The sequence below is a fragment of the Panthera uncia genome, chromosome E1, assembly GCF_023721935.1.
Source record: "Panthera uncia isolate 11264 chromosome E1, Puncia_PCG_1.0, whole genome shotgun sequence".
Taxonomy (NCBI): domain Eukaryota; kingdom Metazoa; phylum Chordata; class Mammalia; order Carnivora; family Felidae; genus Panthera; species Panthera uncia.
Window position 1 is genome coordinate 13,331,565 of NC_064814.1, and position 20,090 is coordinate 13,351,654.

A 20,090-nucleotide genomic window follows, 5' to 3' on the forward strand; every position below is an offset into this window, starting at 1 on the left:
GCGGGCCATCGCGCTGCCAGGCCCTAGTCCGGGAGCTTCCCGGCCGCGGCTACCCAGAGAGCGCGGAGCGAGTGGCAGGTAAGGAGGGCGGCCGCGCAGATCTCTCGCTTGCTTCTTCCCAGAGGTTCGGCCGAGCGGACGAGAGGCTTGGGATTCCTCCAGAGTTTCAGCCGGGAGGCAAGAGAAGACTGGCTTAGAGAAACTCCTTTGGGGATTTCCGATGCACTGGAGACAGTTTTAGGGGGTGGGAGTAAGCAGTGACTGCAGTGACCCCCGTGAGAATAGGGCTCTCTCCCTCTCCAGCATCCTCGGGAGCTGCAGCCCTTTCCCCCAAAGCTGGGGCCACTCTATTCTTGAGCCGGCTCCGGCCGCGTCCCGGTGCTGGTGGTGGTGTTGGTGGGTGGCCCCTGGGCGCCTGGGAATGAGAGAGGCGTCGGCCCCTGGTCCGGGAGCTCAGAGGGCTGCGAGTGGGCTGGAGACCCTGGTTCCTTCAAAGATAGCATGGACTTGGGAATGGTGACCGAACCCCTGGGTTGTGTCTGACTCTCCCTTACTTCCTCTGGAGCGGGGTGGAACCAGCTAACTTCCGCCTCTCTCGGCCACTTTTCCTGCTCGCTCTCAGTTGGGTTCCCTCACCTTTTGGGAATCTCTCTCCTGACGCTCGGAGTTGGGGGCTGCCACCTAGTGGAAGATGGCAGAGCTGGGGGTTTGAAGAGGCAGGCTCCTGTCCTCGCTCTCTACTGTGGGCTGGGGGTGAGAGAGGCTGCCATTCAGAACCCTACTGAGACGAGTTAGGCCCCTTCTTCCCCCAGCCCTGATCCTGAGTGTGTACGCGCCTCTGTACATTTGTATTCACTAGAAGCATTCGCTATATTCCCTAACCTTAGGATACCAAGGACGGAAAGTATGTGTAAATAAATCACTAGGGTGTTCAATGGTCTGAGATCTGTGCAGACAGCACCCCTTTTGGCTTAAGCCAGGGTAGTGGGACGGCCTATGAGGGGTTGAGGTTGGACTCCCAGGAAGCAGGTGGGACCAGCTATGGATGCCTTGCCTGGGAGCTGTAGGTGTTGGTGAGAGGGTGAAAGGGGCCAAGGTCCAGGATCAGCCAGACAATGGCCTCCTGGAAATGGTCTTTGAACTGGGAATGGGGCACCGAGGAAAGCCAGGTGAGGGAGAGAGGGTGCCAGTGACTGGGCGAGTGTAAGTCCTCGCCACCCATAGCGTGCAGTGTCCACTCACAGACTCATGGGGAAGCTGAGGCCCAAAGGCAGGAAGCTACTTTTGAGGCTCTCACAATCAGTGGTGGCAATTCTAGGACTGGCACTCAAGTGCAGTATCCAGGCAGCCCCTGCACTTGTCGTTTCTGTTTTGTCTTGTCCTCCTGCTCAGAAAATGCTTGTCTCCCTCCTCTGCTTGGACCCCAGGCCTCTAGTCTCCTGGGATTGGGGGTGGGAGGGGGGGGGTCCATTCCTGGGCACTGTCCATGGTGCCACTTTGTGAAACAAACCCAGGTCCAGTATGCTTTGGAGCCATCAAAGCCTGTCATCTCCAGGACTTGATATATGACATGGGCATGTTACTAAACATCTCTGAGCCTCAGTTTCCTCCTTTGAAAAGTAAAGGAAATAATTACTACTTTGGATGGTTGTTTCAAAGAAGAAAGAAAATAATATAGTGTAACTGGTGCATGAGAGGGGCAACAAACATTACTGTTTTTGCTCCTCTAGGCAGGGGAACATCTCCTGGGCCCATCCCATTGACCTAGCAGGGCTGGCTGAGCTTGGGGAAAAGTCATTAAGGAAGTGAAAGGCCCTGCAGAGATCGATGATTGTTTTTTTCCACTGTTGCAGCTGGGTGGGCACATGGGGTCCTCTCCACAAACTGCTGAGTTTCGGCTTTGGGGTAGGGGGAGAGGCAGGGGTTGGAAGTGGTATGTTTGAGGAGCCTCAAAGGGTCCAGTGGTGTTGTGTGGCCCCTTAGAACACAGGTGGCCCAGTCTGTGCATCCCCTTCCCTGGGTGGGGTGGAGACAGTCAGTGGGCAGGTGTGGCCTCTGGGGAAGGCAGCTCACATTACACTGGCTACCACACTTCCCGTTTCACAACTTTCTCAACTCATTGGTTTCCCATGTCATCATGTGACACCCCTCCCTTGCCCCCAACAGGCCTTCGCAGGTGTGACCACAGCATCAGACAAGGAGGCATCTGGAGGGTCTGGCTGGGGAAGTGGAACCCTTGCTTTTCTTCAAGGGGGGACTCCCTCTTTGCTCCCCAGCTCAGTCTTCCCATGACTACTGACACCTCCTCACCCCCTGGAGGTGACCCATGTCCCTACAGATCAGATCCCCAAATTTTCCTTTCACATGCCTACATCTTTTTTTTTCCTAAGACTTTATTTTTTTATGTAATCTCTACAGCCAACATGGGGCTCGAACCTGCATCTCTGAGATCAAGAGTCGTATGCCCTACCGACTAAGCCCCCACACACCTACATCTTTACACACTTACCCACAGAGACTGAGGCATCTGGCCACGTTTGGGGGACACAGGTTTTGTTTTTTTAATGTTTTTATTTTTGAGAGAGACAGAGTGTGAGTGGGGGAGGGGCGGAGAGAGAGGGAGACACAGAATCCAAAGCAGGCTCCAGGCTCTGAGCTGTCAGCACGGAGCCCGACGCAGGGCTCGAGCTCACAAATTGCAATGTCATGACCTGAGCCAAAGTCGGACACTCAACTGACTGAGCCACCCGGGTGCCCCAGGGGATACAGGCTGACACATGTACCTGCATTGGTATTCATGCTCATCGCTGTACGTGTGCTGGTGCACGTGTGACACATACACAGGACACATATAGGGCGACATCTTTTTTTCCCTCCTGGATAAGGAATTGTTGGAGAAGCTCAGGCAGTATCTGGTCGGGGCTGGACTGGCCCCAGAATCAAGGGTCACCTGGGCTCAAGCCAGTTGCCAGATGCCTCTTGGTATTTTGCAGGCAGACCATGTGGACTTTGGTGAGCTGGGTGGCCTTAGTGGCAGGGCTGGTAGCTGGAACACAGTGCCCAGATGGTCAGTTCTGCCCTGTGGCCTGCTGCCTGGACCCAGGAGGAGTCGGCTATAGCTGCTGCAGTCCTGTTCTGGTGAGTGCCCTTCTGCCCAGGTGAGAGCTGGCGGCCTGGGATTTCCCAAAGGGTCATCTTAGCTTGGCTAGAGGAGGGGGCCGAGCTTGGGTCCTTCAGTTTATCGCCTCCTCTCACTTTCCAGGGCAAGGGGCCCACAGCGCTGAGCAGGCGTCTGGGCAGACCCTGCCAGGTAGATGCCCATTGCTCTCCTGGCTACTCCTGCCTCCTCACCATCTCGGGGACCTCCAGCTGCTGCCCATTCCCAGAGGTGAGGGTGCTCTTAGCCCAAAAGAGGGGCTCAAGTCTGCATACAGATGTTTCCTCCACTCACCCCAGGTAAAAAGTTCTCGCCAATGCAGGCATCTCTGTCCCGCAGGCTGTGTCGTGCGGTGACGGCCGCCACTGCTGCCCACGGGGCTACCACTGCAGCGCTGACGGGCAGTCCTGCTTCCGAAGACCAGGTGCGGCAGGGGTGGAGGTGGAGGGTGGGCAGATGGGTGGTCTGTGGAGGCTGGACTGCCCAGGAACCCAGCCATCTGGGTGACCTGATTCCTGACCTTGTGCCCTCATTCCTGTGGCATCTGTACTAAGCAACGCCTTTGCTCTGGACAGAAGGGCACCCTAGGCTAGGAAGGGGCAGGAGACAATGCCAGCCTCCAGGCCCAGGGCCAGGCATTGTGAGGGTGGAGAGACGCCAAGCTGGGCTGGTTTAAGGCCAACGCAGGCAGTGGATGCCCCTGCCCTGTGCCGTGTTGCTGAGGCAATGAGTGGCTTGTGAGGAGAGTGGGTTAGGAGTGCCTGGGAGAACACCCAGCCCCAGTGCCGGCCCCCTAGTCCCCCCCCCCCCCCCCCGAGCCCGCAGGCCCTGGTGCCAGCCACTCCTTCAGTGATGGGATAATGGCTTTCACTGACTGGGTTGGCGGAATCCTGGGTCATCCTGTCCACAGATGCCAACCCCTTGGGTGCCATCCAGTGCCCTGATGGCCGGTTCGAATGCCCCAACTCCTCCACGTGCTGCACTATGCTAGATGGCTCCTGGGGATGCTGCCCCATGCCCCAGGTACAGGCTTGGGAAGATGGGGGGCGGCGGGGAGCAGTAGGGGCAGAGCAGGGGACTGGAGGGAGCCAAGACAGAATCAGAACCATCTCTTGTCAGGCTTCTTGCTGCGAAGACAAGGTGCACTGCTGTCCCCATGGTACCTCTTGTGACCTGGCTCATGCCCGCTGCCTCACGGCCACAGGGACCCACCCCCTGGCAAAGAAGATTCCTGCACAGAGGAGTAACCGGGCAGGTTAGGGGATGGGAGAGCATCGGGTTGGGGGCTGGAAGTGGGGCAAGGCCTCATCTGGCTCCCAGCTGGGGAGAAGTTCCCCACCGCCTTGGCTGCCCACAGGCCTCTCTCCCCTTCCAGTGGTCCTGTGCCCCGATGCACAGTCCCAGTGCCCTGATGGTTCTACCTGCTGCGAGCTGCCCAGTGGGAAGTATGGCTGCTGCCCAATACCTAATGTGAGTGAGGGGCTGTGTGCCCACGGCCACCTGGCCTGGACACCTAAGCACTCCAGGGGGTGGGGCCGGCCGGCAGGCAGGCTGTCGGGAGCCTGGCGGCTCCCCCTAGTGGGAGACTGAGGCAGCGTCCGCTGTCTCCTGGCTGCTCCCCGAGCTGACGGAGACTCCACATCACAAAGACCTTCTCCCACCCCCACCCAGGCCGTCTGCTGCTCGGACCACCTGCACTGTTGTCCCCAGGACACTGTGTGTGACTTGGTCCAGAGCAAGTGCCTCTCCAAGGAGAACGCTACAGACCTCCTCACCAAGCTGCCGGCGCACGCAGGTACCAGAGTCTGGCCACAGACCCCATTCCGCCTGCACCATGCGCGCAGGAGCTCTCCACCAAATCGTTCCAGCAACAGATACGGGGGTGGGGGGCTGATGGCCACAGGGCGCCACGGGGCAGGTACAGGCCTCTCCCTCCACACTGGCTATTGCCTTGGGATCACTGCTGTGATCCTAAATGTACTCCCCGTCCTCGGCATCTGGTTCTAGCTACGGAGCCAGCAAAGGGTTGGGTACCCCAAGGGTTCCCAGCGCCACTGCTGACCTGTTCTCCTTGCATTCGTCACAGTGCAGGAGGTGAAGTGTGACATGGAGGTGAGCTGCCCAGACGGCTACACCTGCTGCCGCCTACAGTCGGGGGCCTGGGGCTGCTGCCCTTTTGCCCAGGTACCCAGGAGTAGTGGGTGGGCTGGACTGAGCAGAAGGTGGCAGCCGGCTAGGCCCCGGTGCCCACCGTCCCCTGTCCATCTGCCCTAGGCTGTGTGCTGTGAGGACCACGTACACTGCTGCCCGGCTGGCTTCAAATGTGACACAGCAAAGGGTACCTGTGAACAGGGGGCCCAGCAGGTACCCTGGATGGTGCAGGCCCTGGCCCGCCTCCGCCTGCCGAAACCCCAAGCCGTGGAGAACGATGTCCCTTGTGATAACATCACTAGCTGCCCCTCCTTCAATACCTGCTGTCGACTCACGTCTGGGGAGTGGGGCTGCTGTCCTGCCCCAGAGGTGTGTGGGCAGGGGGATAGCTTGGCGGGGGAGGGGGGAACAGTGTCTTGGCCTGGGCGGGTAGACTCCTGTTGGCTTTGTTCTTCTGTCGCCTGTCTGGCCCGCAGGTGGCACACCAGCTCTGTGAGACTGTGTCCCAGCCAGAGGAGCTGGGAGTAGGAGAGGGAGTCCGGGTAGGCAGGGGGCTTCCCGTCCCACATAGTAGCTTCCTAGACCATCCTTATCTGCCACTCCCCTTACCCCCCTACAGGCTGTCTGCTGCTCAGACCACCAGCACTGCTGCCCCCATGGCTACACGTGCTTGGCTGGGGGGCAGTGTCAGAGGGGGAACAAGGTGGTGACTGGATTGGAGAAGATGCCTGCCCGCCGGGCTTCCCTGTCTCACCGCAGAGACATGGGCTGTGACCAGCACACCAGCTGCCCAGTGGGGCAGACCTGCTGCCCAAGCTTGAGTGGGGGCTGGGCCTGCTGCCAGTTGCCTCACGTGAGTGCCCTCCCGCCTGCCTCGGACAGGGGAGCGGAGCCCTCCTGGGGAGAGGGGGGGAGAGCCTTTAACGCCACTCTGTCCCTCCCAGGCCGTGTGCTGTGAGGACCGCCAGCACTGCTGTCCGGCTGGGTACACCTGCAACGTGAAGGCCCGATCCTGTGAGAAGGAGGCAGACTCTGCCCACCTTGCTGCCCGCCTGGCCCGTGGCCCTCACGTGGGTGTGGGGAACGTGGAATGTGGGGCCCGGCACTTTTGCCACAATAACCAGACCTGCTGCCCAGATAGCCGAGGGGGCTGGGCTTGCTGTCCCTATCGCCAGGTCAGTGCCAGCCCCCTCCTGTCCCCACGGGGCTGGGGATCCATGGGAGCTGGGTCCTGCTGTGTCCAAGTCTGACTCCCCCCTCTGGCCGTCCAGGGAATCTGCTGTGCAGATCAGCGTCACTGCTGCCCTGCTGGCTTCCGATGTGGGGCCAAGGGAATCAAGTGTCTGCGCAGGAAGAGCCTGAGCTGGGACATGCCCTTGAAGGACCCAGCCCCGAGACAGCTGCTGTGAGGAGAGACTGAGGACTGAAGACACTCCGCAGCCCTCGGGACCCTGCTCAGAGAGTACCCACTGCTCAGGCCTCCCCAGCACCTCTCCCCCACCAGATTCTTCGATTCCCCGATTCTGAGTCCCCCGCCCATCATGGGAGGTGGGGCCTCAATCTAAGGCCTTCCCTGTCTCGAGGAGGGCTGTGGCGAAAGCCATGTTACAAGCTGCCATCCCCTCCCCCAGTTTCCATGAACCCTGTGGCCAGGTGCTCTTCCCTATCCACAGGTGTGTGTTTGTGCGTGTGTGTCTGTGTGTGTGTGTGTGTGTGTACGTGTGCGCGCGCTGCAGTAAAGTTTGTACACTTTCTTAATAGTGTCTGATTTTGGCCACCCTGCCTGCCCCACCATGAGCAAGGGCCCCCATCCCCTGTCCACGTTCCCCAACCCCACAGAAAGACCCACACGGAGTTAATCTCACCAGTTTTATATTTGCCGTTACCCACAGCAATCCCATCACATTATCCCCTAGTCCCCAGAGCCGCCCCCGCCACCAGCCCTGTGACCTCGTAGCCCAGAGGTGGGCTAGTCAGCAAGCAGCATCCCCTCCCCTCCCTGGGGTCCACAGAGAAGGCCCCCTCCCTTCCCAGCCCTCACACTAGCTGCTGAGGCCGGTTGCCCCTCCTGCTTTCCCACAATAGATCTTTCTATGTACAGCCACGTTTATACAGGCACTGCTTCCCCCCACCCAGCCCTCCTTCCCCAGCACCTCCCAATGGGAGTCTGGACCCCTCCCACCTCCCGGTCGGAGGTCGACACGGGTCCCTCCCGAAACATTACCCAGTACATACCACTGGACAGCTCCGCAGGCCCCCGGGCACCTCTCCAGGAGGGGGACTGAAGACTAAGAGCGAGGGCCCCCGCGGGCCCCGGGGGCACGCACCCTGGGGGCGGGCCCGGGTGGAAGGGGCGGGGGCGGAGGCGGGGCCGGCCCGGGCGGAGCCGCTACTTGACGTTGAACACCATAAGCGGCCGCTCCTCCCGGCGCTGCCAAGGGCTCTTCTTGTCGCCCGCCTCGTCGCCCACCTCCGCCCCCAGCTCGTCCTCCGGGCTGGTGAGCGAGTCGCGCCGCAGCTCGCTGGCGCTGCTGCGGGAACTGTCCCCGCGGCTGCGGCCCCGACCCCGGGGTACCGTGGCCGCCCGGCCCTCGGGCGCCGCCACTTCGTCCAGCAGCGGCGTCAGCGAGTTGTCCTCGGGGGAGCAGAGGCCCGTGCGGCTCTCGCTGCTGCTCGGCTCCGTGTCCTCGCTGAGCGCCAGGCGCGGGGGCGCGGGAGGCGGCGGCGGCGGCGGGGGTGGCGGCGGGGCGGCGGACGGGGTCCGCTCCCGCTCCTCGCGCAGGGGCCGCCGGCGCGCAGGCCGCGCCTCGTGGACGTCGACGCCCGAGTCCAGGCTGGCGTCGGTGCTGCGGCCGCCCCCGCCCGCCTGCAGGTCGATGTAGGAGTGGCGCACTTGTGAGTTGGAGCGCCCGTCCAGGGACACAAACCAGGCGCGCGGGTGAGGCTTCACGCCCAGTTCGAGCAGCTTCTTCTCGGTCAGCGCCTGCAGCTCCCCGTTGAGCTGCGCCATGGTGGACTCGTTGAACAGCACCGGGATGGTGACCGAGCCACTGACCGGCGCCGAGCGCCCGCCCCCCCAGCCCTCGCCGCCGCCGCCCCCGCCGCCCTCGCCGCCCGCGCTCGAGTGGCCCTGCATCAGCGGGCGCTGGGGGTCGGGCGGGGGGAAAGGGCGCGCGGGGCCGGGGCCCGTGCCCTCGGGCGGGGCTGGCTCGTCGCCCGCCCCCGCTGCGCCCGCCTCGCCGCCGAGGCGTACGTAGTGCGCGGGAATCACCAGGGTGGGCATGACGTTGCGGTAGACGCTGTCCTTGAGGTGGTCGATGGAGCCGCAGAAGATGAGCTGCCCGGCCTGGCTGAGCGACGGCGGCCGCGCCAGCTGGTCCACCGACTGCGACAGGAGGAAGTCGGGGGGCTTGCTCTCGGCTGCTCCCTTGTGGCCCAGGTAGTGCTCGAAGGGCGGCGGCGGAGAGGGCGGCTCCTGCAGGAAGGCGGGGGTCGCCGAGCCCCCCCGCCGGTACTCCTCTAGGCCTGGCTCCAGCCCGCCGGGACCCTCGACGGAGCGGGCGCCCTTGAGCCCCGCGCCCTCGCCCCCGCGGGCGCCCCCAGGCTCGGCGGCCGGGCGGCTGGCGGAGCGCGGCTTGGCGCGGAAGAAGTCGTCCCGGGAGGCGGCCAAGTCCCGAGAGCTGGAGAAGGCCGAGTGCAGGGGGCCTGGGGGCGGAGCCTCAGGGTCTCCCGACGAGGCGGGCTCCAAGGGTCCCCCACAAATGAGGTGGAGCTGGGACATCGAGGTGGCCTGGTCTCGTTTGTTACCATCAGAGGGCCCGGACAGCTGCAGCTTGCGGTGCTGTTGCCTCGGCTTCAGGCAGCGTCTCCTGGAGGGTATTGGAGGGGGGGGGGAACCTCAGGAAAGCGTTGGGGGCCTGAGCTGCTCCCTCACCCCATACTTGCAAGGCGAGGGTTGAATATGGTTGGAGGGGTGGGGAGAATGCCTGAGACTCAGGAGAAATGCTGGGGAACCCAGGTGGGCCTGGGGAGAGGTCTGTGGAAAGAGCTTGGGTGTCTGTGGGTGTCCTTCGCTTGTAGGAGGCGCTGTGGGAACCTGGGGGGAGCACGTAAGCCAACCAGGGCCACGTCTAGCCTGAGGCGGGAGCGGCTGCCGACCGTCCCTTTGGAGGGGCCTGGCCTGTGGGTCCTGCCTCCTTCCCCCCCCCACGTCTCTTCAGCCACCAGTCTCTCAGGTCTGTGCATGTGCATTGGAGGTCCTTTCCTGTCAGTGCCTTGAAGACTGGAATTGTATTTTATGCATCTTTGGGGCTCAAGCGCCCAGCCCAACACCAGGCACAGAGCAGGCTTCTGTCCGCATGGGATGAGGGGAGGTTGGGGGATTGGGAGGCACTCACCGGCAGTAGTAGATGAGCAGACACAGCAGAATGAGCACCAGCAGGGCCAGCGCTGCCAGGATGGTGAGCAGAAAGATGGTGTGGTAGGTGCCGATGTCCTGGATGCCTGATGTGATGGTGACCAGTCCTGTGCCAGGCAAGGGCTTAGCATTCCAGGCATGGACGCCCTTCCCGCCTTTCAGGAGTCTATGCTCCCAACCTCCCCTTCCCCCACTGCCCCCTGTCCCCACTGTCCCCCCATCTCTCACCAGTGGTGGGGGAAGCCATGGCAGCTGCCCAGTACCCCAGCTGGGGGGAAATGAAGGTCCAGTAGAGCTGCCGGCCTTCCTTCCGGATCACACCAGTGCCGTTACGTACCCACAGCCCTGGAGAGGCGGGAGTTTCATGAAACTCAATGCCACTCCCCCCCCCCCCCCCCCCGCCCCAGCTAAGTCCCACTTTCTTTCCCCAAACTCCAGCGGCTGCACCCCTTGAGGCACTCACCACTCTTGGGGTCGAACCTCCAGGCTGGAATGCTGGTGCCCGCGGTAAGGGCACGAGGCTCGGAGGGCACGGGCAGGGACAGGTGAATGGGGCCTGAGAGTGGCACTTCTGTTCCGTTGCCTGTTAGTAGGTGCACGCTGACAGCAGCCAGCGGCATCAGCTCCAGCCAGGAGCCATTGCCTGGGTGGGGGAAGGAGACACAAGGGCTGAGGGGTGAGTCCTGATGGGAGGAGGACATCCCTTGCATGCTGACACCCAGCGTACCTGAGCTGGAGGCCTCGGTGCCCAGGAAGGCAGGGAAAGCACGCATTTCCTGCTGGGTGCTGGCGGGGGTGAGCGAGGCCCAGAGCTGGCTGTAGGTAGAGCTGACCGGCAGGCGGGCAGCCCGGCGCTGGAACTGCACCCACGGCTGGGAGCGGGCACCTGGATGGAGAGGGGGGCCTCCTGTGGATTGGCCAGGGACAAGGTTCCCCAGGGACCAGGAGCAGAAAGCAAGTATTCGAGGAGAAGGGAGCTATTGGGTCAGGCCACTTGGGAAGGTCAGGGAGGGTTGTGACTTGGGGAGAGAACTGGGCATTCATAGAATGTTAACCTGGAAAGGAAAAAGGACACGGACCTGAAATCTAGTCCTGGCTGTGTGACCCTGAGCGAGTTACTTGCTCTCTCTGAAACACTATTTCCTCATTAACCCATAAAATGCTGAGGTTCAGGTCCTCAAACAGTTACTATTGACTGCTGTGTGGCAACACTGTGCTAGGTGCTAGAGATACAAAGTTGAATAAAACACAGTCCGCAATTCCCTGCCTTCAAGTTCACAGTCTTGTGCAGCACTGTCCATTTTGGTACCCATTAGAACTTTCTGCTGTGACGGATGGAAATGTTCTCTGTGCTGCCCATTACAGTCCCCATTAGAGACACAGGGCTATTAAGCGCTTGAAAGGTGGCTAGTGTGACTGAGAAACTGGATTCATTTTTCATTTTTTTTAATTTAATGAATTTTTAATCTATTTAAAGAGCCACATGTGGCTACTGACTACTACATTACATAGCTTAGGTCGTGTGTGTGTGTGTGTGTGTGCGCGCGCGCGTCTGTCTGTCTGCCTGTTTTGGGGTGGAGGGGGCGTACAAACAATTCCAGTACGGTGTGGTCGTCGCTAACATTTATTAAGCTTTAAGATATACTGGACACTGTTCTAATCAGTGTTAACCCCTATAATTAGTACAGCAGCCCCTGAAGTAGGTGCTTTCGTTATCAGCCCTGTTGTATACATGCAGAAATGGAGGCAGGAGAAGTTTAGTGACTTGCCCAAGGTCACAATCCTGGAGCCTAACTGAAGCCCAGGAAGCCTGGTGCCAGCCCAACTTCTCAGCCCCTGAACATCATACCTTGCTATTAAAATACGGTACAAAGGCCACTCGGCCCACCCAGCTGGGGTAGGTCCTGTGGAGTCTTGCATGGTAAGACTCCACCAGGAAATAGGATATAAAGGGACCTCCAGGAGAACGGACAAGAGAAAGGCCCAGAGGCATGGGGCAGTGTGCTGGCTGGGGACCCCAGGTGACTGAGTGGCATGTAGGCCCCACAGGGCACAGTCAGCTTTGTGAAGGACTTGAGGCTTGACTTTGAAAGCAGTGGGAGCCATGGGAGGGCTGTAAACTAGGGGGCAACAAAGAGATAATTTGGCATTTTGTTATTTTTTAATTATTTTTTAAAGTAGACTCCACACCCAACATGGGCTTGAACTCACGACCTCGAGATCGAGAGTTGCCTGCTCTACCGACTGAGCCAGCCAGATGCCCCTTGTTTGCATTTTACAAACCTCCAAAGACAGTTTTTAGGAGCCTCTGGTTCAGGACCAGGGAAATGAAGGTGAGCCAACAAGTAACTTGGGAACAAGGGCACAAGCTAAGAATATAAATTGGAGGGGGGTGGGGTGGGTGTTCTCTGTCTCCAAAATCCACTGTGGCTCCCTGGTACGAGCCAGATCAACCAGTTTACACCAGGCACGCCACCTGCAGAGCCAGACCAGAGCATTCCCTGCACCCTCACTGTCCACTTCTGCCCCTGCATCTGGATTCCTCTCCAGTGAGGGCGCCTCCTTGCTCCCCCTTCAACTCCCAAGGCCACATGGTCCATAGCTCCCATCCCCAAATTCTCTTGCCCTGCTACACTCACAGGGTAGAGTTGTCTCAATACTAAAGGCGGCTGCCCTCTACTCCACTGCTCTACCTGCTTTGTAATTAGTTCAGGGTTTGCAGGGATCTGTTTGTCTTCCTACTTGTCTGTGAACTCCACAAGGCAGGGAGCGGGTTCTTTCTTCCCATTGTTCCCCAGCACCAGACACAATGCCTGGCGCAGCACAGAGACCGAAGCCGTGAGTAGACAGGTACCACTGTGGGATTTCTCCAGGCCTTGCACTTGACAGTTGTCCAATAGCTATGGAATGACCCCCTCGTGGCCTTCTAACATAACCAAGCACCCAGTAGGTGCACAAGAAGTACATGGAGATCCACCAGTGAAACAGGTGGCAGGGAGTGGGGATTCTAATGGTAGGAGTAGAGGGAGAATAGAAATCACGAGAAGCCCCAATAATAATAAACATTTATTGACCACCTTCTGTGCTGTTTTTTTTTTTTTTTGCATGTTTGATGATATTTAATCCTTACTTCAATCTGATCACATAGATACTATCAATATCCACATCTTACAGAGGAACAAACTAAGGCTCAGAGACATTAAGGGACTTGCTCAAGGGCATCCAGCTAATCTGTGGAAGAGTGGAGCTCTCTACACCCAGGTCGGAGGGGGGAGGAAGAGGAGCTGGTATGAAGTAGGGGGGAAAGAGGAGCCTTACCAGGAGAGCCCAAGAGGATGTGCACCAGGTCCTCATAGAGGATGAGGGTGGCCGGCCGCTCGGGAAGCAGGTAGAGGCTGACTGATGCATACACTGTGGGAGGGGTGGCCTGTCAGCACCAGAGAAAACTCCCCCCAAACCCCAAGGCCGGGCACTCCTTCCATCTGAATCCCAGTGACTTCATCTTCCTTCAGCCCCCTCTGTGTACCCCAGCCCGGGCAGCAGCTGCTGGAAAGTCTGCCCCCTCCACCCCCAGGGACTATTTTGGGAAGGGGCTGATGGGGTCAGCTGCTGCCCACCCCCCCTCCACCTGCCCCTGCACTCACAGGGCAGCTTGTCAACACGCCAGGGCACAGAGTTGGTGAGAAAGCCAGGGCGAGCAGCAGTGACCAGCACCCAGGTGCCCAAACGGTAGCTGAGGGGCAGTATGGCCACGCCCTCTGAGTCCGTGGTGCCAGCGGCAAGCAGCATCCGGTTCCCAAACACATCCACTGAGGCCCGGGCCAAGGGCACCAGCTCCCCGCTCACGTACACCTGCACCTTGATCAGGATCTCTGTGGGGTGAGGAGAGTGAGGAGGAAGGGGGGGAAAGAGAACTGGAGGGAGCCCCAAGATCAGAGGAGGGGGCTGTGGGTTAGAAGCAGCTTTGGGGTCCAGGTGAGACAAGGTTTCCTAAGAGTCAGCATTGGTAGGGCCCTCATTTAAACCTCACACCAGCCTGTGAGGTAGGGGGTGCTAACACATGCACTTTTTCCACATTTTAACATTTCTGAACTCAGATTATGCCTATGATTGATGATGTCATAATTACAATTGGCAGCATTTTTTTCTTTTCTTACTGGTACATGAAATAATGGTGCATCTTACAGTCAATGATGTATTAGATTCCATCAAATATGTTCTTAGTCCATTTTACAGATTAAGAGGCTGAGGCTCAAAGTTTAGACACTTGCACTGCAGTTAACGGGAGACCTGGGATCCAAACCTGGAAGTATGACTCTAGACCCAAATTCTTAACCACTGGACCCTATGGGGCACGTGTTAGGGAGGGGAGAGGGATGAGGGCTGAGAAAGGAGGACTAAGCAGAAGACCAAGGGTCTGCAGATGGAGAGGAGAGAGACCAAGATTCAGCCAATGAGAAGGGGAGGGAGGGAGGCTGGGTCAGAGTTTTGGTTCTGAAGAAAAAGCTGAGAAAGGGGACACTAGGGAGCTGGTCATTCCCCTCATTTATTCTCTTCCCAGAATCCTTTGCACACGCTTGTTTCCTTTCAGATTTAGGGACTCACCCCAAGCCCTAAGCCCAACCAAGTGCCTCCCTAACCCCTCCCCCTCACAAGTACTGCCTGCCCCCTCCCAACTGGTCAGCTACAAGTCAGTCACCATGGCAACGCCCTCATTCCTCCCAGGAGATGGGCAGAGAGCTGGGGCCCTGGCAAGGGGAAGGAGTTCTGGGGGGGCTGACCCAGGCCCAAGGGAAACTGGTGTGGAGAGGGCTGAGAAGGGAAGTCCAAGTTTTTTGCTTTCCAGCCACCTCTGCCCCTGGACCCAGGACAGCTTGTCCAGGGTGGGCCTGCAGGTGTCCTGAGCTCAGACAGAGTGACCCTGTAGGGACCAGGCCTGGAGTTGTCGTCATGGACTCCCCAGGCAGCCTCTCTGATCCGTATTACCATCTACCTCTCTCCACTCAGCAAGGTCCCTCCCTCAAGAACATACCTCACCCCTACCTTGCTGCTAATAATGGGAGGAGGTTTCCATACCTCGAAAGGTACAGAGGCCTCATTGCAGGGCCCAGAAGATGGGTGGGGAGTGGGTTAGGTGCTGGAGAGTCCAACCTAGGAGAGTCCAAGTGCCCTGGAAACTCAGGGCAGCGGGGCATGGGGAGGTAAGGGGGACTCATGGGTGGAGCCTGACACTCAACAGTGACAGGTGTCTTATCTCAGGCTTCCAACCCCAAGGCCAGCGACACGCCTGGCCCTGGCATCCCATCCAGCTGTTCTCCTGAACCCACCTCCCTCACCCCTCCCAGGCCAAAGCCCAACTTGGCAGGGTGGGTGCACACACTTGACTCTTTCCTACTCTGCTTTTCTCAGGAGCTGACAGTCTCCCTGCCCCTCCTCCACTACCACTCAGGAGGAATTCTGAGAAGCCAGAGGGGCTTGGCTACTCCCCACCCCTACCCCCGGCTAGGAGCAGCTGGATGGAGCAGCTGGGAAGAAGGGACCCAGGAGTCTGGAATATGGTCATTTGAGGGAATGCTTTGGGTTCAAGGGCCAGAGCCTCAGATGAGGGGAAGGGGCCCAAGGAACACGACGGGGGTGGGTGGGTGGGCCTGAAGGAGACATTGGTGGGAAGGAGTGGGCAGGTGCCTAGCAGATTCTCTCCCCGCTTCCCCTCAACCTGGGCTCTCAGCCAGTGGCCTGGGAGAGCCCTCTATCCTGGCTCTATTCCAGCCAATGCCCTGGGCCCCCTCCCCTGGGGTACAGGACTTGAAGGAGAGGCTTCTTGAGAAGCCAGGGCCCCTTCCTATCCATCAAATCCTCCTCTCCTCCCGCAGAGAGCAGGGAAGACTGAGGCCAGAGGTGAGCCTTCCCCATTTCTCAAGCTTGGCATTCCATACAGTGTCCGCCTCTCCAGGCTTCAGCCCTGCCTCATTCCAGGAGGAAATCCGACCCCCTGCCTTCATCCGGACCCCACTTCCCTCATCCAGACGCCCCCCCCCCCCGTTTTTCCTGTCAGCTCCTTGGTGGGGAGATGAGGAATGGAGAGCACCGTTTCGGGCAGGGACGGGGCCCAGAGGCGATAGAGGGAACAGTAGCTGGGGTGGTGGGGCATGAGGCTGGAAGGTGGGCGCAGGGCTGGAGTGGGCGAGGCCCCGAGAACCCAGGCGTCCCAGGCGTCGGTAGGGAGTCATGGTCTAGCTCTCCCACCCTCTCCCGCTGCAGGAGACCACCCCACCCCCCACCTCACACACCCACCTGGGCCCGTGAGGCGCCGGGAGGCTCTCCTCCACCGCGATGGAGAGGTTAGATGAGGAGGGGTGACCTGGGGGAGGGCTGGGGATAGGAGTGGCCGGAGGCCTGCTGGACGGGAACCCAGGCACCTGCCCTCCTAGCCGGCACAGCCCACAGCCAGCTAGCCAGCTCAGCATGGCTCCGCCACCACAGCCCTGCCATGCGCTTTGGCTGGGAATCACCGCGTACCCCTTTTTCCAGATCCCCCCAAACTGCATGCCCTCCCCCCTCAAGGTTTGACAGCGTTTCTTTGGTACACCCCCAATTCTGAACCTGGGGGGCCGGCCGGGGGCTGTCAGGCTCCAGAGCGAAGAACCCTATTCGAGCAGTCAATCCGCCCACCGCCTCACCCACTCCCCCTTCTCCCCTCCCCCCTTCCAACCCAGCTCCAGGCGCCCAGCCCCCGTCCGGGTCCAAGGTGGCAGCCGATGCTGGCGCCCCCACCCAGCCCGCGTCGGGAGCGAGGAACCCGCAGGGGGCTGCGGAGCGGGCGCCCGCCCCAGCCCGCCCCTGGGCGGGTGTCTTCGGTAGACAATGGCTCAGGCAGCAGCGCCTCGCGGACCAGGAGAGAGAAAAACAAGGCGAGAGGGGGAGGCGGCGCGGAGCCTGGGGACCCCCGCTCTCCCCATTGTGTCTCCCCGAGACCCCCGCCCTGGCAGTCTCCCTCTCCCTTCCTCCTCTCCCCCGTAAGCGCCGACCCGAAGTCGCCTGGCTCCCCCCCACCCAAACCCACGGAACAGAGTACCCCCCCAATTCACGAGCGCCGCGAAGAGGGGGCTGGCGGGCGGGGGCCCGATGGAGGGGGCGCAGGCCCGCGATCGCTGCCCCTCCTGGCCGAGACTCACCCTGCGGGCTGGGGGGCTCCGGCGGCGACTTGCCGGGAGCCCGGGAGGCGCCGCCGAGCAGCAGCCCCAGCAGCGGCAGCAGCCGCGCGAGGACGCTGGGGCCACTCGGCGGCGGCATCGCGGGGCTCGGCGGGGCCCTAGCGGCCCATGGCTCCCGCCCGGCCCCGCTCGGCCGGCCCCGCTCAGCCCCAGCTCTGCGCCGCGCCGCGCCGCTCGGGCTCCCGCTCTGGCTGCGGCGGCCGCTCAGCGCGATTGTCTCCGCCCGGAGCCGCCGCCAGCGCCCCCTGCAGGCGGCGCCCCACCCCGCGGGCCTGGGGCACCGCCCCCTCACCGCCCAGCTCCGCACGCCGCCCGCCCGCCCTGCCCGCCCTCAGCTCACCCTGCAGCCCCGACCCCGCGCTCCCAGACCCAGAGCTGCAAGGGAGTGCAACGAAGAGGATCCAATCACCCGGGTTCTTGGAGGTCCAGAGCCCTTGAAATTTGGTGCAAAATTTGGGAGGGAGAAAGGCTCACCACACACTCAAAGAGGTGAGACCGTCACGAGTGTTTCCAAAAAGTGTAGAAACTGCCCAGTTCTACCTGCACAAACACCCACGCAATGGGAATCAGTCAGTCCCGGTCTCTAGCTTCTGCCTGTTGAGCCATGAGCAAGTTACTTCGCCTCTGGTCCTCAGCCTTCCTTTAAAGTGAGAATTGTAATAATCTCTACCTCCTGTGGCTTTGGTTATGATTAATTGAGATAATGATGTAAAGATCTAGCATATGCTTGACGAGGGGCGCGATAATGGTGCTATTGTTGGCCCAGGGTGAAGTGGAAGCTCACCTCCACTCAGATAAGATCCACCGTTGGGCAGTCATAATGCTTAGGAATTTCTTCTAGAGGTGCAAGCAGTTTCTCTCTGGGAATCACCAATCCGTCCCACTGGTTCATGTATGGCAGTCTTTTCCTTCTTCCTTAGCTACATTTGAACCTCACATTTGAAGCCTTCCCTAGCCTCACAGCCAAGCTCTCTTTTTTTCCAGCTTCTGGTTGTCATCATTATGTAGTTTCTGGGTGGCCAAATCCTCACTAATCTGGTATCCCTCTCTTGGTTTTCTCTGATTTTCACCTTCTCCTTCTCACAGTGTGGTGTCCCAAAAGGGATTGGATACTTAGAGCAAGGACATTGTCCCCCAGAGGACAACAGGATTCTCTCCTCATTGGGTCTCCTAGTTGATCCTCTGACTTAAAGAACCTTGTTATGAGTTTGTGATACCAGATTCTTTTTCCCTCCCTCCTCCCTCCCTTCCTCCCTTCATTGTTCCTTCCTTCCTTCCTTCCTTCCTTCCTTCCTTCCTTCCTTCTCTCCCTTCTCTTCTTTCCTTTTTTCTTTTTCTTTTCTTGTTTCCCTCCTTTTGTCTCTCCCTCTCCCCCTTCCTCCCTCTTTCTCAGAAATTTCCATCTAACCAGATTTCCCAGTCTTCTTATGTAACCAATTTTTCACAGCCTCAACACAGGATTTAGCATTCGTCCCTGGTGAGTTTCATCTTGTTGGTTTCCACCCAACTTTACAATCTGTCAAGGCTGCCTTGAATGGGCTTCAGTCCCCCATTGTGCTGGGGCTCCCTCACAGCCAGCAGCCACCTGCGGGGTGGAGAGCAGCTTCCCTGCCTCCTTTCAGGGGTCTCATGACAATACCAGGCAGCTCAGAACCGGGATGGAGCTTGTAGAAGGAACAACCTTCTAGAGATCTTCTTCAGCTTTATCAAAATTCTTCAGTTTTAAATCCAGCTCACATTTCCGTCTTGCCAAACGCTTTGCTGGATCAAGATAAACTGTCTGGGCCCATCCAGTTGCAGTGGTGGAGTGGAGAGGGAGTCTGGCTGGTGTTTAAGGATCACAGCAGCTTAATCTTTTCCTAAGCAGTCACAGTCACCCAACTAAAAACCTGTTCTGGAACTTGCCATGCATGGATGTCAAATTGTTTTCTTTTCAAAATTTACCTTTACCTATTTGGGTAAAATCAAATACCAGAAGTTCCTGTGAAGTAAGCCTGTTCGTCAATGGCTTCCCCCAACACTTAGCATCTAGTCCAAAGTCCTACCCGTGGCTGAAAGATGCTGCCTGCCTGCTCCCCAGCCCTGACCTCAACTGGACCCATGCCTGCCTCCAATCCATGGGCCTCCTTGCTTTTACTTAAACACATCAAGCCTGCTCCCACCTCAGGGCCTTTTCACTGGCTGCTCTTTCTGTCCAAAACATGTTATTCCTGTGCAGCCATTGTCTCTTTCATCCATCTCTCTCCTCATCTCATCGGAGAGGCCTTCCTGACCACTCTACCTAAAATGGCAGCCCTCTCCCACAGAATTCTATCACAATCTCTTTACCTTTATTTTTACTCCCAGCACTGACCACCACTGACCATACATTTATTTACTTGTTTCCTCTTTACCCCGGGTGGAATGTAAGTTCCAAAAGGGCAGGTACTTTGTTCTGTTCATTCCCCCGTCTCAGCACTGGGAGAGCACTGGGCACATGGCAGGCGCTCAATAAATATTTATTGAACCCATAAATCAACACGTTTCTCAGGACTCCTGGTGGACCCTGACGGCTATCCCTGGATTCCAGTCTCAGCGGGCGGAGGGAGAGCTATCTTCCATTCCTAGGCCCGTGAACTCCTTGCCCGGGGCCTCTTTCCTGACTGAAGAGCCTTCTCTTTGATGGGGAGGAAGGGTAGCTGGACAGCAATGCCTGCTCTCCTCTCCCTGGTGTGATGCTGCCTTCCTCAGGCTGAGGGTTTAGTCAGCCTCCCCTGCCCCTCCTCAATCTGAACATGGCTTTAAAGGCTTTCTTTTCTTTTCTTTTCTTTTCTTTTCTTTTCTTTTCTTTTCTTTTCTTTTCTTTTAACAGGAGTGGGAAGAGCATGTTATGTTCCCAATCTCAGGTCAACTTGAGGCTTAGCCCTCAAAAAAAAAAAAAAAATACTGTTTAAAGCTGTCCACCAGAGACCAGCCTGCCTTCTCCGATGACCCCAATCTTCACGCCACCCAGCCACCCTCAGACATCCCATCTTTCTCCAGTATCACCTAGAAGCTCTGTCACCCTTTCTCCCCTGTTCCACCCCACTCTCCACTTCCAGGCATTCCGCAAAGATGATAATATGCCACCTTTGCCTGGCAGAGACACTCTCCACTCACCCTTCTGCCAGCC

General features: G+C 58.9%; 2 protein-coding genes across 6 annotated transcripts; one reads left to right on the forward strand and one right to left on the reverse strand.

Annotated features, from left to right (window-relative positions):
- GRN (granulin precursor) lies at positions 1-7,062 on the forward strand. Of its 5 annotated transcripts, none has more exons than XM_049636254.1 (13): positions 1-78; positions 2,994-3,158; positions 3,238-3,388; positions 3,497-3,581; positions 4,068-4,180; positions 4,277-4,412; positions 4,515-4,627; positions 4,829-4,952; positions 5,244-5,341; positions 5,432-5,677; positions 5,928-6,161; positions 6,253-6,483; positions 6,580-7,062. In XM_049636254.1, exons 2-13 carry the CDS (start codon positions 3,001-3,003, stop codon positions 6,715-6,717), a joined length of 1,827 nt encoding a protein of 608 aa, XP_049492211.1. In that variant the 5' UTR covers positions 1-78; positions 2,994-3,000; the 3' UTR covers positions 6,718-7,062. The 5 variants fall into 5 exon arrangements, with proteins under 5 accessions (XP_049492211.1, XP_049492212.1, XP_049492213.1 ...); XM_049636255.1 differs by having other exon boundaries at positions 2-78; positions 4,533-4,627; XM_049636256.1 differs by having other exon boundaries at positions 2-78; positions 2,994-3,138; positions 3,263-3,388.
- A 107-nt stretch (positions 7,063-7,169) lies between these two features.
- Positions 7,170-17,080, reverse strand: FAM171A2 (family with sequence similarity 171 member A2). Its single transcript, XM_049636259.1, has 8 exons — positions 16,901-17,080; positions 13,370-13,597; positions 13,044-13,136; positions 10,453-10,611; positions 10,189-10,368; positions 9,954-10,070; positions 9,706-9,832; positions 7,170-9,177 (listed from the first exon to the last, which is right to left on the reverse strand). Exons 1-8 carry the CDS (start codon positions 17,016-17,018, stop codon positions 7,698-7,700), a joined length of 2,502 nt encoding a protein of 833 aa, XP_049492216.1. The 5' UTR covers positions 17,019-17,080; the 3' UTR covers positions 7,170-7,697.
- Between the last annotated feature and the right edge of the window lie 3,010 nt (positions 17,081-20,090).